Here is a 15,083-nt window from a genome sequence, read left to right on the forward strand (position 1 = left end):
GTTTAACCCACTGAACCATGCAAGTGCCCCTCTTGATACCTGATATTTTAAATCTTTCAAATATGTCCCTTTTTTGTCATTGTTTTTGACATTTTAGACTCTTACATTATCATATACACATTCAAATCATCTTGTCAATTTCCACAGAAAACACTTGTTCAAATTTTGATTAGAAGTTTAATAGAGACAAACCAAAAAACATACTCTTAACTGTAGGGAACAGATAGTTACCAGGAGGGAGGTGGGTGGGGGAATGGGTAAAATTGGTGAAGGGGATTAAGAGTGCACTTACTCTGATGAGCACTGAGCAATATATGGAACTACTGAATCACTAAATGGGACAATTGAAACTGATATGACAATGTACATCAATTACACTGGAATTAAAATGAAAACAAAAAAGGAAATCCATTGAATATAGGTAGCTTAGAGGAGAACAGACATCCTCACAATACTGAATCTTTTTATCTGAAAGTAATATATAGTCTTCCATTCACTGAGGTCTTTTTAAAATTTCTCTCAATGTTATACAGTATCCTACATAGAAGATCTGCTGATATTCTGTTAGATTTATTTTAATATTCTTTGATCCTAATTTAAATGGTATTATTTTAGGGGCACTTTAGTGGCTCAGACAGTTGAGTACCTAGTTCTTGATTTCAGCTCAGGTCATGATCCCAGGTTCATGGGATTGAGCCCTGCATTGGGCTCTGTGCTGAGCATGGAGCCTGCTTAAGATTCTCTCTCTCTCTCTCTCTCTCTCTCTTTGTTCCTTTCCCATGCTTGAACACACACTCTCTCTAAAAATAAATAAGTAAGTAAGTAAATAAATAAATAAATAAATAAATAAAGGTATTATTTTAAAAATTGCATTCTCTGCTTGTGTGTTGCAATCGTGACATATGATCGATTTTTTGCAAATTAACATGTAACTGTTTTGCTAAATTAATAAATTTATTCTATTAGTGTGTCTGTAGTCTTTGGAAGTTTTATGTATAAAATTATTCCACTGGCAAATAAAGACAGTTTTATTTCTTTTTTTCTAATACTTATACCATTTTTAAAAAATATTTTATTTTTTTACGGGGCGCCTGGGTGGCGCAGTCGGTTAAGCGTCCGACTTCAGCCAGGTCACGATCTCGTGGTCCGTGAGTTCGAGCCCCGCGTCAGGCTCTGGGCTGATGGCTCGGAGCCTGGAGCCTGTTTCCGATTCTGTGTCTCCCTCTCTCTCTGCCCCTCCCCCCGTTCATGCTCTGTCTCTCTCTGTCCCCCAAAAAAATAAATGAAAACGTTGAAAAAAAAATTAAAAAAATATATATATTTTATTTTTTTAAAAGTAGTCTCAATACCCAATGTGGGACTTGAATTTACAACCCCAAGATCAAGAGTCACACACTCTACATACCAAACTGAACCAGCCAGGCACCCCTCCAATATTTATACCTTTTATTGACTGTTTTGCCTCATCACACTGGGTGAGGATACTATGTTGAACCGAACATCTAATATCAAGAGGACAGCTTTCAATGTTTCTCAGTGACACATGATATTTGCTATAGGATTTTGTAAATATCCTTCTATTCTTAGTTTGTCATTTTTCTTTTTTAAATCATGGATGGATGTTGAATTTTATTCAGAGATGTGTTTTGGTCTCTATTTGAGATGATCATATGACTGTTCTCCTTTATTTGGTTTATGTGGTAAATTGCATTCATTGATTTTTCACGTTAGACTATCTTGCCTTCCTGGAATAATTCTCATCTGACCATAATATATTATCATTTTTTTTTATATCACTGGATTTGCTTTGCTAATATTTTGTATAGGCTTTGTGTCTATATAAATGAAAGTTAGTCTCTCTTAGGTCTTTATTGTAATGTTCTTACCAGTATTTGCTATGAAAATTATGACCTCAACAAATAACTTGGAAAATTTTTCTCTTTTTCTGAGCTATGGAATAGTATATGTAAGGTCGAGTTTATTTCTAAATATTTGGAGGAACTGATTAGTAAAATTGATGGACATGGAAATTTCTTTCATAGGGTTTTAGTTACAGATTCAATTCATTTAGTAGATACTAAATTATTTGTATTTTATATTTCTTCTTGTGCCACTTTAACCGTTTTGGTAAATTATGGCTTTTTAAAAAAATATCTATTTATGTTTGACAGAGAGAAAGAGACAGAGTGCGAGTGGGGGAGGGGCAGAGAGAGACTGAGACAGAATCTGAAGCAGGCTCCAGGTTCCAAGCTGTCAGAGCCATCAGCACAGAGCCCAATGTGGGTCTTGAACCCATAGCCATGAAATCATGACCTGAGCCAAAGTCAGACACTTAATTGACTGAGCCGTCCAGGCACCCCTAAGTTATGGCTTTCTAAATCATTTCATTGAAATTATTACCCCCAAACTGATATGATATCCTTTTGTTTTTATTTCCTTAACAATGGGATCTATAGTTAAGACCCTTTGTTATAAAAAAATCATTCTTGATACTGGTATTTTGTGCACTTTCTTTTTTTCTTGATCTGTCTTTCCAGGGATTTGTGAAATTAATTAGTCTTTTAAAATGTATTATTAGATTTATTTTCTCTAGCACATTTGTTTTATGTTTTACTGATATATGTTTTTAATTTTATTATTTGTTTCTTTTTGCTCTTTCTTGGCCTAATTTTTTTTTTTATGTTTACCACAATAAGTTTATTTTTTTATTATTTTTTAATATGAAATCTATTGTCAAATTGGTTTCCATACAACACCCAGTGCTCATCCCAACAGGTGCTCTCCTCAATGCCCATCACCCCCTTTCCCCTCCCTCCCACCCCCCATCAAACCTCATTTTATTCTCAGTTTTTAAGAGTTTCTTATGGTTTGGCTCCCTTCCTCTCTAACTTTTTTTCCTTCCCCTCCCCCATGGTCTTCTGTTAAGTTTCTCAGGATCCACATAACAGTGAAAACATATGGTATCTGTCTTTCTCTGTATGACTTATTTCACTTATCATAACACTCTCCAGTTCCATCCACGTTGCTACAAAAGGCTGTATTTCATTCTTTCTCATTGCCAAGTAGTATTCCATTGTATATATAAACCACAACTTTAAAAAAAAATTTGTTAACATTTATTATTGAGAGACAGAGAGACACAGAGCGTGAGCAGGGGAGGGGTAGAGAGAGGCGGAGACACAGAATCTGAAGCAGGCTCCAGGCTCTGAGCTCTCAGCACAGAGCCCGATGCAGGGCTTGAACTCACAAACTGCGAGATCATGACCTGAGCTGAAGTTGGTTGCTTAACCGACTGAGCCACCCAGGAGCCCCTAAAACACAACTTCTTTATCCACTCATCGGTTGATGGACATTTAGGCTCTTTCCATAATGTGGCTATTGTTGAAAGGGCTGCTATCAACATTGGGGTACAAGTGCCCCTATGCATCAGCACTCCTGTATCCCTTGGGTAAATTCCTAGCAGTGCTATTGCTGGGTCATAGGGTAGATCTATTTTTAACTTTTTGAGGAACCTCCACACTGTTTTCCAGAGGGGCTGCACCAGTTTGCATTCCCACCAACAGTGCAAGAAGTTTCCCATTTCTCCACATCCTCTCCAGCATCTATAGTCTCCTTATTTGGTTCATTTTAGCCACTCTGACTGGAGTGAGGTGATATCTCAGTGTGGTTTTGATTTGTATTTCCCTGATGAGGTGTGACGTTGAATATCTTTTCATGTGCCTGTTGCCTCAGCCTAATTTTTTTAACTAGTGGAAATGGATACTTGGATGATTTATTTTCAGCTTTTTTTTTTTCTTTGACAGGAAGCAGGATTTATTGTGGGCGTGAATAAGGAGCAGGCAGTGTCAAGGTTCTCATGAGTGCAGAGCCTACCATTTGTCCAAGGGGCAATTAGGGATGTATTTGACCAAAGCCATAGCCATCTGGGATAAGCTACTTTTCAGCCATCATGTCTTCAAATTCATTCATGTTAAACTTAGTAAAGCCCCACTTCTTGGAAATGTGAAACTGCTGGCAGCCAAGGAACTTGAACTTGGCCCTGCATAGCGTCTCGATCATATGCTCCTTGTTCTGTACCTTGGTACTGGTGGACATGATGACTTGGCCAATGTGGACCCTGGCCACTGTGCCCTGGGGCTTTCCAAAGGCACCCCACACACCTGTCTGGAGCCTGTCAGCTCCAGCACAGGACAACATCTTGTTGATAAGGATGACGTGGAAAGGATGGAACTGCATTTGGATGCAAAAACCATCTTTGCCACAGCTTTTCACCATGTACTTGTTAGCACACATACGGACAGCCTCCAGGGCTTCAGAGGAGAGCTGCTCGTATTCCTCTGGCACTGTGTGGCCACACAGTGGGAACTGCTCCACTTCTGCCTTCTTCTGCCCAAGGTCAAAGATGCGGACCTTGGCATCAGGGACACCTCTGCAGAAACAAGACTTTGGACGCTGCTTGTTCTTACAATACCAGTAACACGGGGATGGGTGGTGGCCCATGGCAATACCACTGGGCCCATGGGCCCAGTGGCAAGCCAAAGGAAAAGAGGTTATTTTCAGCTTTTTACTCCTAGTAAAAGCATTTAAGTATGTCTATAGCTGTATTCTAAAAGTTTTGATACATTGAACTTTCACTATAATTCAAAGAAAAATATCTCCTAATTTTCATTTGTATTCATTCTCTTAGTGTTTGAATTACTTAAAAGTTTATTGAGTACTTTTCAAATATAAAATTTTTAATATTATCTTGTTTCATTATTGATTTCTATCCTAACTTCACTGTTGTCAGAAAATGTGCTCTGTATAATTTTACTTTTTGATATTTTTTAAGGTTTCTTTTAGATTCATCATTTGGTTAACTGGCTTGGCATTTGATATGAATTTTGCATTTGCTGAGTATAAGGTATGTAAATAAGGTCAAGTTTATTTATTGCATTGTTCAAATCTACTGTATCCATGTTGAATTTTTGTCTGTTTGGTGTATCAGTTACTAAGAGACATCTGTTAAAAATCTCCCTATGATAATGGATTTGTCCATTTTCCTTTTAGTTGCATCATTATTTTGCTTTACATATGTTGAAACTCATTATTAAGTGTAACAAATTTACAACTATAATATTTTGGAAATATTAACTCTTTTATCATAATAAAATTTCCTGTGTTTATTGCCAATAAAGTGTCTCGCCTTATAGTCTAATTTACCTGATAAATATATAAAATATAGATAGTTATATTGGCCTTAAAAATTTTTTTCATTCATCTATTTTAGTTTTTTTTTGTGTTGCATTTCAAGTGTGTCTCTTAATCAACATTTAGTGTCATGTACTTTTTTTCATGTAGTCTAAAACCTTTGTGATTGCTCACTCATTTAGATACTATTATATTAGGGGGCTTGTATAATTCTTTATCTTATTACCTCTTTAAATATTGGTTCTGCCTAATTCTTTCTCTTCTCTCTTTCTAGGACACCAATTCTGGGCATGTTAGGACTTTCCCCTGTGTCTTCTGCGTGATTTTGTGTAATTTTTATCCTTTCTTCCCTCCTCTGTTCTTCAATCTGATATTTTCTTCTGATTTATTCTAGCTCCATTTTCTGTGTCTCATCTTCTATTAGCCCCATCAGTTGAATATTTAATTTTATTATTTTATTTTTCTGTTTCAGAATTTCCATTTGAATTTTAAAAGCTAGATTCCCAAAAGAAATGTAAAATTCTCTGCATTTCACCTTATTTCTTCAAACTATTAATCAGTTATTTTAAAGTCCTTCAATCTGTATCTCCTTACGCATTTGTTTCTATTTTAGGTTTATTTTCGTGATTTTGGTTATTAGGTCTTATCTTCTGACATAAGTATGCCTATTAATATCAATTGAAACTTGAGGAACTCCCCTCTACTTGCTAGATGGGATGCTGCCTGATTCATGGGTCATTTAATAAGACCAATTATAGGGGTGCCTAGATGGCTCAGTGGGTTAAGCATCTGATCTCGATTTTGGCTCAGGTCACGATCTCACAGTATGAGATTGAGCCCCACATGGGGCTCTGCACTGACAGCACAGTGTGGAGCCTGCCTAGAATTCTCTCTCTCCCTTCTCTCTGCCCCCCTCCCCCAATCTCTAGCTCAAGTTAAACAAATAAACTTTAAAAAATAAAGCCAATTGTATCTTCAAATTATATATATATATATATATATATATATATATATATATATTTTTTTTTTTTTTTTTTTTTTTTTTACAGAACCTTGAACAATACATGCAAAAATTTTCAGAGCTAATTTACTGATTTAGAAAGTGTTATCATTCTCTAGACTTTTTTTTTTTTTGGCTCCAGAAGTTACTTTTTTTAAGTGTTTATTTATTTCTTTATAAAGGGAGAGAGAGTGTGTGTGAGCAGGGGAGAGGCAGAGAGAGGCAGAGAGAGGTAGAGAGAGAATCCCACACAGGCTCCATGCTGCCAGTACAGAATGTGATCTCACAAACTGTGAGATCATGACCTGAGACAAAATCAAGAGTGGGAGGTTTTAACCGACTGAGCCACTCAGGTGCCCCTCCAGAGATAACTTTTGCTCATGGTAAGAGGGAGGCTGTTAAGATGATAATGAATCCCTTAACCTATTCACTGATTATCTATTTACCTAACTAATTTAGTAGATTAGAAATTTGGCTCTAATCTTGTGATGACATAGCATTTCTAGTTCATGCCTTCTCCAAAGGTGAAGTCCTGTAAAGGTCCCACCTGAAAGCTTGACTATAAGTGTGCCACCTTCTTTGTGGTCCCTGGACCCTAATTTTGCCCCTAAACAGGTGTCCTTCACTTCTGAGCTTCCTAACTACCCCTTTCTGCTCAATTTCTCTGCCTCTCAGTGGCCACTTACAAATCAGAAACACCTTGAGTGAAAACTAGAATTAAAAATCAGGTTCACCCTTTGTACTTCTCTTTTCCTGGGGATTTTGCTTTTTCAGGTTCTCATGACCTGGCCAGCTTTCTATAGCCTTCAAACCAATAGGTTTTATATTCTATCCTTTTTTTTTTTTTTTTTTTTTTTTTTAGTTGTTCTTAGAAGGTGGGTGTGTCTGGAACAGTCTTCTCTACCATTACTAAAAATTAAAATTCCTGCAGTTTGAGTTATTTTGAAACATATAACATTTTTACTCCTATAACACAAAAAGGGCACACCTGCTGCAGCTGAAGACTTTCCAGACAAAGAGGCCTTCCCTTGAAACTAAAAAACAATAGTCAGATGCACTAATAATACTAGGCGTAAAACAAGAAATGTGAACAATAGGAAACAGGGATTGCAAACTATTTGCCTAGAATATTCTTCAGCATTTGACAGGAAACCGGAAATCATCAGAAATTACCAAAATCATAATTCTAATTAGGGCCTTGAAAGTAGAGAGAACCCAGGGATGGTGTGTTTGATGCTCGCTTTTCTCTTTTTTTAAATGCAGAAATGTCAAATTAGAGCTAAAAACTGGAGTGTATTTAAAATATTGATATTTAACAAATTAGCATTTTAACTCACAGATTTCTATGCAAAATTATCATGTAATTTACACAATAATTATAATATTTCTAGACTATTATAGTGCTGCATAATAAGCTAGACAAATTAGAGCAGTTTGAGGAACTTATTTTTCTTTCAAATACTTGCCGTTTATCTCTGTGACTGTGTGCTTATCTTCTTTTGGAGATAATGTTAAGAGTCTAAAAAGCAAGGCTGTGGACAAATGTACTCCCTTACTCTGCCATTCTAATGGTCTCTGCTTGAACCATCCTCTCTCTCAAAGTAAATCAACTGTTCAGTGTCATATCATAGGCAATATTATATATCCATGACAGAGCTAATCACCAAAATACATGATAAGAATAGTAGTTCTAGGTCCCCAGTGGGTGACAGAACAACTCTGTCAATTTTCGAAGGGAAATACTACATATACAATCTTTCCTCCCAAACACAACACACAGTTTATCTCCCCTTTTTGTTTTTGATAATATTTTTTTTTCCTTAATGGATTCTTACAGTAGTCCTAAAACCTTAATATTTCTTGACAGTTGGCCTTGTTGTCATTTTGCAACTTGGATTACTGTTCATCTTTTTAAGAGCCTGGTTTTTCAACGCTAGTGTGTTTGAAATAGTTTTGAGGTTTTGTGGTTGCTGTTGACGCTCTTGCGGAACTTCGAACACACCAGTTTCCTTTTGGTTTAGTGAACTGGCTGGGCCTTTCGAATGCACGCAGTCCGTGGAAGTGCCCAAGCAGACTTATTACTAGAAAAGAATCCCATCTGGAATTCAGACAGGCGGCCCATCTCAGTACCTCCCTGAGAAGTCTGGCTTTTTCAGGTAAGTGCGGAAGACCTGGAGTGGGGCGCTCATGAATGAAGGTTTTGCGTGAAGAGAACATACTGAACTTACCATTGAAGTTCTAATTCAGAATCTTCAGTCTCGCTGTACAAAGCAAGCTTATTTCCTCTTGATCACAATTCCTCCTTTAGAAAAGGAATTGTCCAGTTCTTGCCATGTAGTACACACTGCTCTGAAGGTGACACCCAGTTTTTATATGTGGTCAAAAATGAACAAAAGTGGTTTCGGAATCTGTCAAGAAAAAAGAAAAAAAGAGAGTCTTGTTAAAACCATCATAGAGGCCTTTGGGCATTTGATATTGCATTTACATATTATTAAAATGTTTATATTTTAAGTGTTTTTTTCCTCTGAAAATCTTGAAGCTCTATTATTGGTAATATTCTCACATATGGTTTAAAACTATTCTGGCAGCCTTAATCAATAGAAGAAAACAATCAACAGCAGTCAGGCACTTTGAAATTTCTAAAAGAAGTATATTCAAAGTAACATGTGTAATAATGGTTATTATGATTCTTTTATCCTATTTTTGCAGTACTACATGACAGAGGGAATCTGAAAACAACTTTAAAATCACAGAATTGCAAGAAGTATTGCACTTCAAATATGTGAAATAAATATAATGTAAACTTTAAAAAAGTAAGTCAGTAATATACAACTTGAGTTTGAGTTTAATCTTGCTTAACAAATTTGTAATATAATTTTGGATGAGTCACTTAATTCCTGGATTTCAACTTCCTATACAACTGCATAATTATTTGTCTAAGAAATTTTATTAAGGACTCCAGATTTACAACTCCTTGTTATATTTTTTTATTGGGTTTAAGTCAATCAATCAGTCAATATTTTAACTGATCAAGAGGAGTAATGAGAAGAACAATAAATGAGGAATCAAGTGGTATGAATTCTAGTCTTCTGTTTTCTAGTAATTGGCTGAGTGATTTAGAAAATATTTTCTAACCATTTTAGGCCAGGGCTTGTCAAATTTTTTCTATAAAGGACAAGATAGTAAATAATTTAGGTTTTGCCATCCAGGAGGCAAAATTGAAGATAATATGAAACCATTCAAAAATGTAAAAACCATCTTTAGCTCACAGGTGATACAAAAATGGGAGATGAGCTATATTTGTCCTCAGGGCCATAGGTTTCCAACTCCTGTTCTAGGCAATGATTTCCAACAATTATAAAGTAGAAGATGTAGGAGTTTGTGGATGATACATAGGGTGATCCACCAATCCCCTAAAGTTGTATACAAGAGTCTGAGTGTATGTAAATATGCTACTTTTTAATGAGAAAAAAAGCCCACATATTTCATCAGATTTTTGAGGGGTTCAAAACCCAATTTAAGGTCAAGGACCACAGGACTAGATGATTCCTAAAGATGTTTTCCAAATCTAAAATTCAATGAAATGTTTATTGGATGTCTACTATGTTTAAGCCACTGTGCTAACACTACAATAGATGTTATTAGCACATTATGACCAAAATAACATGTCAAAAATATACTAAAGAAGATTGTAATATGCACAAATCAGTAATATACTTCCAAATAATAGCTTTGACAAAAATTCTGCAATTAGTCAGACATTTTTTGAGATATTACTTTGCAAAGTGTCTTCAAATCTGGTATGAATTATGTCAAAATATTAATCAAATATTCTTATGGTCTTATTTAAAAAAAAATTTTTTTTAACGTTTATTTATTTTTGAGACAGAGAGACAAAGCATGAACGGGGGAGGGTCAGAGAGAGGGAGACACAGAATCTGAAACAGGCTCCAGGCTCTGAGCTGTCAGCACAGAACCTGACGCGGGGCTCGAACTCACGGACCACGAGATCATGACCTGGGCCGAAGTCGGCTGCTTAACCGACTGAGCCACCCAGGCACCCCTTGTCTTATCTTATTTTTGATGACAATGGTATTAGTCATGATAACCATAATCGAATTTAACCTAAGCAGAGTTTCTTTCCTAAAAATATGACTTCTGTAAGAGCAGGAACTATGCATTTTTCATCCTTGTATTTGGGAACAATGTTTGTCACATACTAAGTGCTCAACATCTCTGGAATGTATATTTGAATGAATGAATGAATGAATGAATGAATGAATGAAAAGATAATCCTATTATGGCACATAATTACAGACACATTGAAGGCCTAGCACCCAAAATGCTCTAAAAACAATCATTGCTAAGGACAAAGATTGCTTCTCTTTTCAACTTTGGACATAACCATGATTTCAAAATACTTGGTCAACTAAAGATTGCAGTTCCTGGGGATTAAGTCATCTTTTTTTAACAAGAGTGAAGTTTGTTGAATTTAATTCACATGTTACAGATGTTCCAGTAACCTAGTCTGGGGAGGGAGTGATGGAGAGTGGTGTTTGATTAAGGAATAGCAGCATGCTCAGCGTCTGAGCCCTTCCTGCTAAGACCAGGTAGTTGGTTGTACCAGCTAGAGCATTACACATAAACAGGCAATCCAAAACTCAGATCTAATAGTACTTACAGTAACACTCTGTTCTCTGATAAAGAAGTTCAGCCTGATTTCCATTGCCTTGCCAAATGATGATGCCAAAATCTGAGCACCATTCACTTGGGATTCCCCACAGCTACACAGGGTAGAGAATGACTTGCAATTGAAATGTACCTCTCTTCTCTATCTAGGAATAATTTCATTTTATGAAAGGGGAATTCAATTTACAATAGCTGGCTAGTGATTCATTCACTACTCTAGGGAAATTTAAATCTTAAGATTTAAAAAATTTAAGAAATGTTAATGAAAAGCCTGCGCAGTCCTGTGTACATCTGGAGTTATGCCTGAAATGTCCTTATTCAAAAAAGTGCATCCCACCTCCTTCCCTGCTTTCACTCCCCCTCCACTGCAAAAGCTGTTAGGTAAATAGCAACAAACTATTCACTTTGGGATGTAATTACAGAGCATGCCTGTGCAGTGTCATGCTGCATTAAATAACACCACTTGTTCAACTGTTAGAGGTTGTGCTAAAGTCATATTCCTGGATCTCCTTAGGAATTGAGATTAGTCCTACATAGAGTCCAAAATTCCAAACCTTCATAAATGGGATCTCAAATATATAACCCAATTATATTTAAGGTCCAAGGTCTGGCTTAAGTTATGACAGGAAGCTCCGTCCCTTCCTGAAGGATTTTTGAGATATTCTGGGCTGTGCTTCAGTGTTCTATAAGCCCAAAGCAGCGGGTGCCTCTCATCTGACTGCTGCCCTGGGATCTATCTGCAGATCACTGCTGCACCTTTCTTTCTTTTCTTTTCTTTTTAAAAATATTTATTTATTTATTTTGAGAGTGATCAAGCAGGGGAAGGGCAGAGAGAGACAGAGACAGAGAGAATCCCAAGCAGGCTCCGTGCTGTCAGCACAGAGACTGATGTGAGGCTCGATCTCATGAATCATGAAATCATGATCTGAGCCGAGATCAAGAGTTGGATTCTCAACCAATGGAGCCAGCCAGGCACCCCAGCTCTGCACCTTTCTGGCTGGCTTCATTCTAGAAAGTGAACAAGGCACCTCTGGTTCCCTCTCAAACACAACTGACTTGAATCTGTAACAAATTTTTCTGCAAACTTTTTTTGGAAGGACTAGATAATAAACATCTTAGGTTTCATAGGCCATACAATCTCTGCCACAACTACTCAACTCTGTAGGTGTCATGCAAAAGCAGCCACAGATAATACATAAACAAGTATCTGTGATGAGATAAAAACTTGACTTATAAAAACAGGTGGCTGGTCCACCGGCTGTGGTTTGCTGGCCTGTGAACTATATTGAAGGCTTGATGATAACTTAAAAATTACAATTTTGTAGAAGGAAATGAAAATGTTAAAGTTAGGATCACCTGATGTGGGCATTACTACTTCTTTGTGGAGGTATCCAACAGCTACCTCTCATTAGCCCTGGGGTGTGGCCATGCTACTGAGGCCTACTCATGATTCTGGGGCAGAACACTTCTCTCCTTACCTTCACATCGACAAATTCAGGTTCCTCCCTTCCTATGTGAAGCTCTGTTTAGAGTGTATCAAAAATAAGTTTGTTCCATAATCATCTCTAAAGAGCAAGGCCCATTGAACAGAAATGCAGTCCATCCATATATGAAGCATCTTCAATACCTTTTAGTTGTACTACGAGAAAGCTCACCAAAATTATCCTTTCTTGACTAAAGCAAGTGTCTGTCCTAAAGACAAATTATTTTCCTGTTTCTTATTTTTATTTTGCTAAAGAATACACAAAATTTATCATTTTAACCATGTTTAAGTGTACTGTTCAGTTGCATTAAATATAGCTACATTATTATGCAACCATCACCACTATCCATCTCCAAAACTTTTTCATCATCCCAAACTGAATCTCTGTACCCCTTAAACAATAAATCCCTACTCTCTACTCACTCCCTGGTAACCACCATTCTACTGTCTGTCTCTTTCATGTTGACTATTCTAAATCCTTCAGATAAATGGAATCATAGTATCTGCTCTTTTCTGGAAAGATAAATTATTGGTTCTATTGTTAGAATCACATGAAAAAATAAATCACCTGTCTATTCTGGCTCCCAGCGATCTCTGGTTTGAAAATATTGGGGTCTAGTCTGAGAACACCTGACATGAATTATCTCCCACTATTCTCCAATCTGTTCCCCCTGAGATATTATTAGAATATCTCATCTTTCCCCAAATGCATATTACACATTATCTTCTTTGTAAAATTGTGATCCATACCTAGACCACCGCTGCCTCATTTTCCCCTCTGGGACTCCTGGTTGTGTGAACCAGCACAGCAACTACGTCTTAGGGCCTTCACTGACATTGACAGATGGAAATGTTCTCCTCTTTCTGTGTCACCTGATGTATTAGAAAAACCACCCACTCTTTCCCTTTTATGGGTGTGTCCTTTATTACTAATACAGAATACCTCAATTCTGACATTTCTGGTTAACAAACGTACAGAGCCTTCTCTTCCCACATCAAGTATTTCTACACAATACCAGCTGTGGCCTATAATTTAACTCGATCTGACACTGTCTACCTGGAGATAGAGTCAGACCCCACAGGTTAAAGGCCAAGTCCCAAAAAACTGCTCCCAGCCTGCTTCAGATACCAATCACAAGTAGTAGGTCCTCATGGTGCACATCACTCTGTCAGATTTGGCTGCAAAACACAGTCTTCCACTACTCCCTTCTCAGATTTGATTAATTTGCTAAAGCATCTTACAGAACTCAAGAAACACTTAACTGACGTATACCAGTTTATTAAAGGATATTATAAAGGTTACAAATGAACAGCTAAATGAAGAGATACATAAAGCAAGGTCTTGGGAGGGACCCTGAGCCCTGGAGCTTGTCCCTATTGAGTCAGGGGAGATGCCCTGCCAGTGTGGATATGTTCACCAACCTGAAAGCTCTCCAAAGCCCCTACTTTTGGGATTGATCAATTATGAACTCCATTTCCAGTCCCTCTCCCCTCTCTGGAGGATGGGATGGGACTGAAAATTTGGGATTTGGTCTTTCTGGTGACTACCTCCCCATACAGAAGCCATCTGGGAGCCCACCCGGAGTCACCATGTTCTGAGTGCTCTTATCACTTAGGATTTTACAAGGAGTTAGGAGTTCTGTGTCAGGGACTGGGGGCAGAGACAAATATATGTGTTTCTTATTATTTCACACCTGTACAATGGCACTCATGTAATTTATCACACAGTGCCTAAGACTATTTTAATGCAAGTCTTCTCTTTCCCCTAGGTTGTAATCTCTTTGCAGAGCACTGACCATATCTAGCACAGACTTTATTCTATGCAGGAGCCTGACTTAGAAAAGCTTTACTTGGGATTTGCACATGATATGCAAGAAATAAATTAAAAAATTTCATCAATCCACTCCCCCAGTCTCTCTTTCCATACACCACATTATTTACAATATATCCTAAAAATATCTCTACCAAGAACAAAATTGCTAAATTGGCCTGTTTCAGATCTCTTCCCATGAAGCAAATGTCAAATAAAACTTTTTCTTGTTTTCAGGAAAAAAAATGAATAGTAAAATAGGGATTATTATCTACTTCGTTCTTTGTTAATATTATAGGTAGAGAAGCATGTGGAAATATTCAAAGATGTTTATGACCCCTTCTGTCTAGGAGACAATAATATATTTGGAAAGCTACAATTTACCCATGTAAAACAAATGCAAAGATCATGTCACCATGAGGATCTGTATTTGTCAAAAATTTTTATGGCTTCTAAGCAGGAGATAGGTATAATAATCTTTATTTTACTACTAAATTTTTAAAGAAAATTTAATGAAAACAGTGTGGAGGTTCCTCAGAAAATTAAAAATAGACCTACCCTATGACCCAGCAATAGCACTGCTAGGAATTTACCCAAGGGATACAGGAGTACTGATGCATAGGGGCACTTGTACCCCAATGTTTATAGCAGCACTCTCAACAATAGCCAAATTATGGAAAGAGCCTAAATGTCCATCAACTGATGAATGGATAAAGAAATTGTGGTTTATATACACAATGGAGTACTACATGGCAATGAGAAAGAACGAAATATGGCCCTTTGTAGCAACGTGGATGGAACTGGAGAGTGTGATGCTAAGTGAACTAAGCCATACAGAAAAAGACAGATACCATATGGTTTCACTCTTATGTGGATCCTGAGAAACTTAACAGAAACCCATGGGGGAGAGG

The 15,083-nt window shown here is 37.1% G+C and overlaps 3 protein-coding genes across 14 annotated transcripts in view; 1 reads left to right on the plus strand and 2 right to left on the minus strand.

Annotated features, from left to right (window-relative positions):
- Positions 1-15,083, minus strand: part of ELMO1 (engulfment and cell motility 1) — a 732,114-nt gene that overhangs the window by 648,494 nt on the left and 68,537 nt on the right. For all 12 annotated transcript variants that reach the window (XM_045053264.1, XM_045053261.1, XM_045053265.1 and 9 more), the window contains one exon: positions 8,419-8,598. The gene's annotated coding sequence lies outside the window, so the exon portion shown is untranslated. The remainder of the gene's footprint in view (positions 1-8,418; positions 8,599-15,083) is intronic.
- LOC101081129 (60S ribosomal protein L10-like) lies at positions 3,617-5,990 on the minus strand. The gene has a single exon (XM_019825712.3). The coding sequence runs from the start codon at positions 4,498-4,500 to the stop codon at positions 3,934-3,936; it is 567 nt and encodes a 188-aa protein (XP_019681271.2). The 5' UTR covers positions 4,501-5,990; the 3' UTR covers positions 3,617-3,933.
- GPR141 (G protein-coupled receptor 141) overlaps positions 8,240-15,083 on the plus strand; it is a 46,227-nt gene continuing 39,383 nt past the window's right edge. The window contains exon 1 of the mRNA XM_003982959.5: positions 8,240-8,346. The gene's annotated coding sequence lies outside the window, so the exon portion shown is untranslated. The remainder of the gene's footprint in view (positions 8,347-15,083) is intronic.

The sequence above is a fragment of the Felis catus genome, chromosome A2 (genome assembly GCF_018350175.1).
Source record: "Felis catus isolate Fca126 chromosome A2, F.catus_Fca126_mat1.0, whole genome shotgun sequence".
NCBI classification, from domain to species: domain Eukaryota; kingdom Metazoa; phylum Chordata; class Mammalia; order Carnivora; family Felidae; genus Felis; species Felis catus.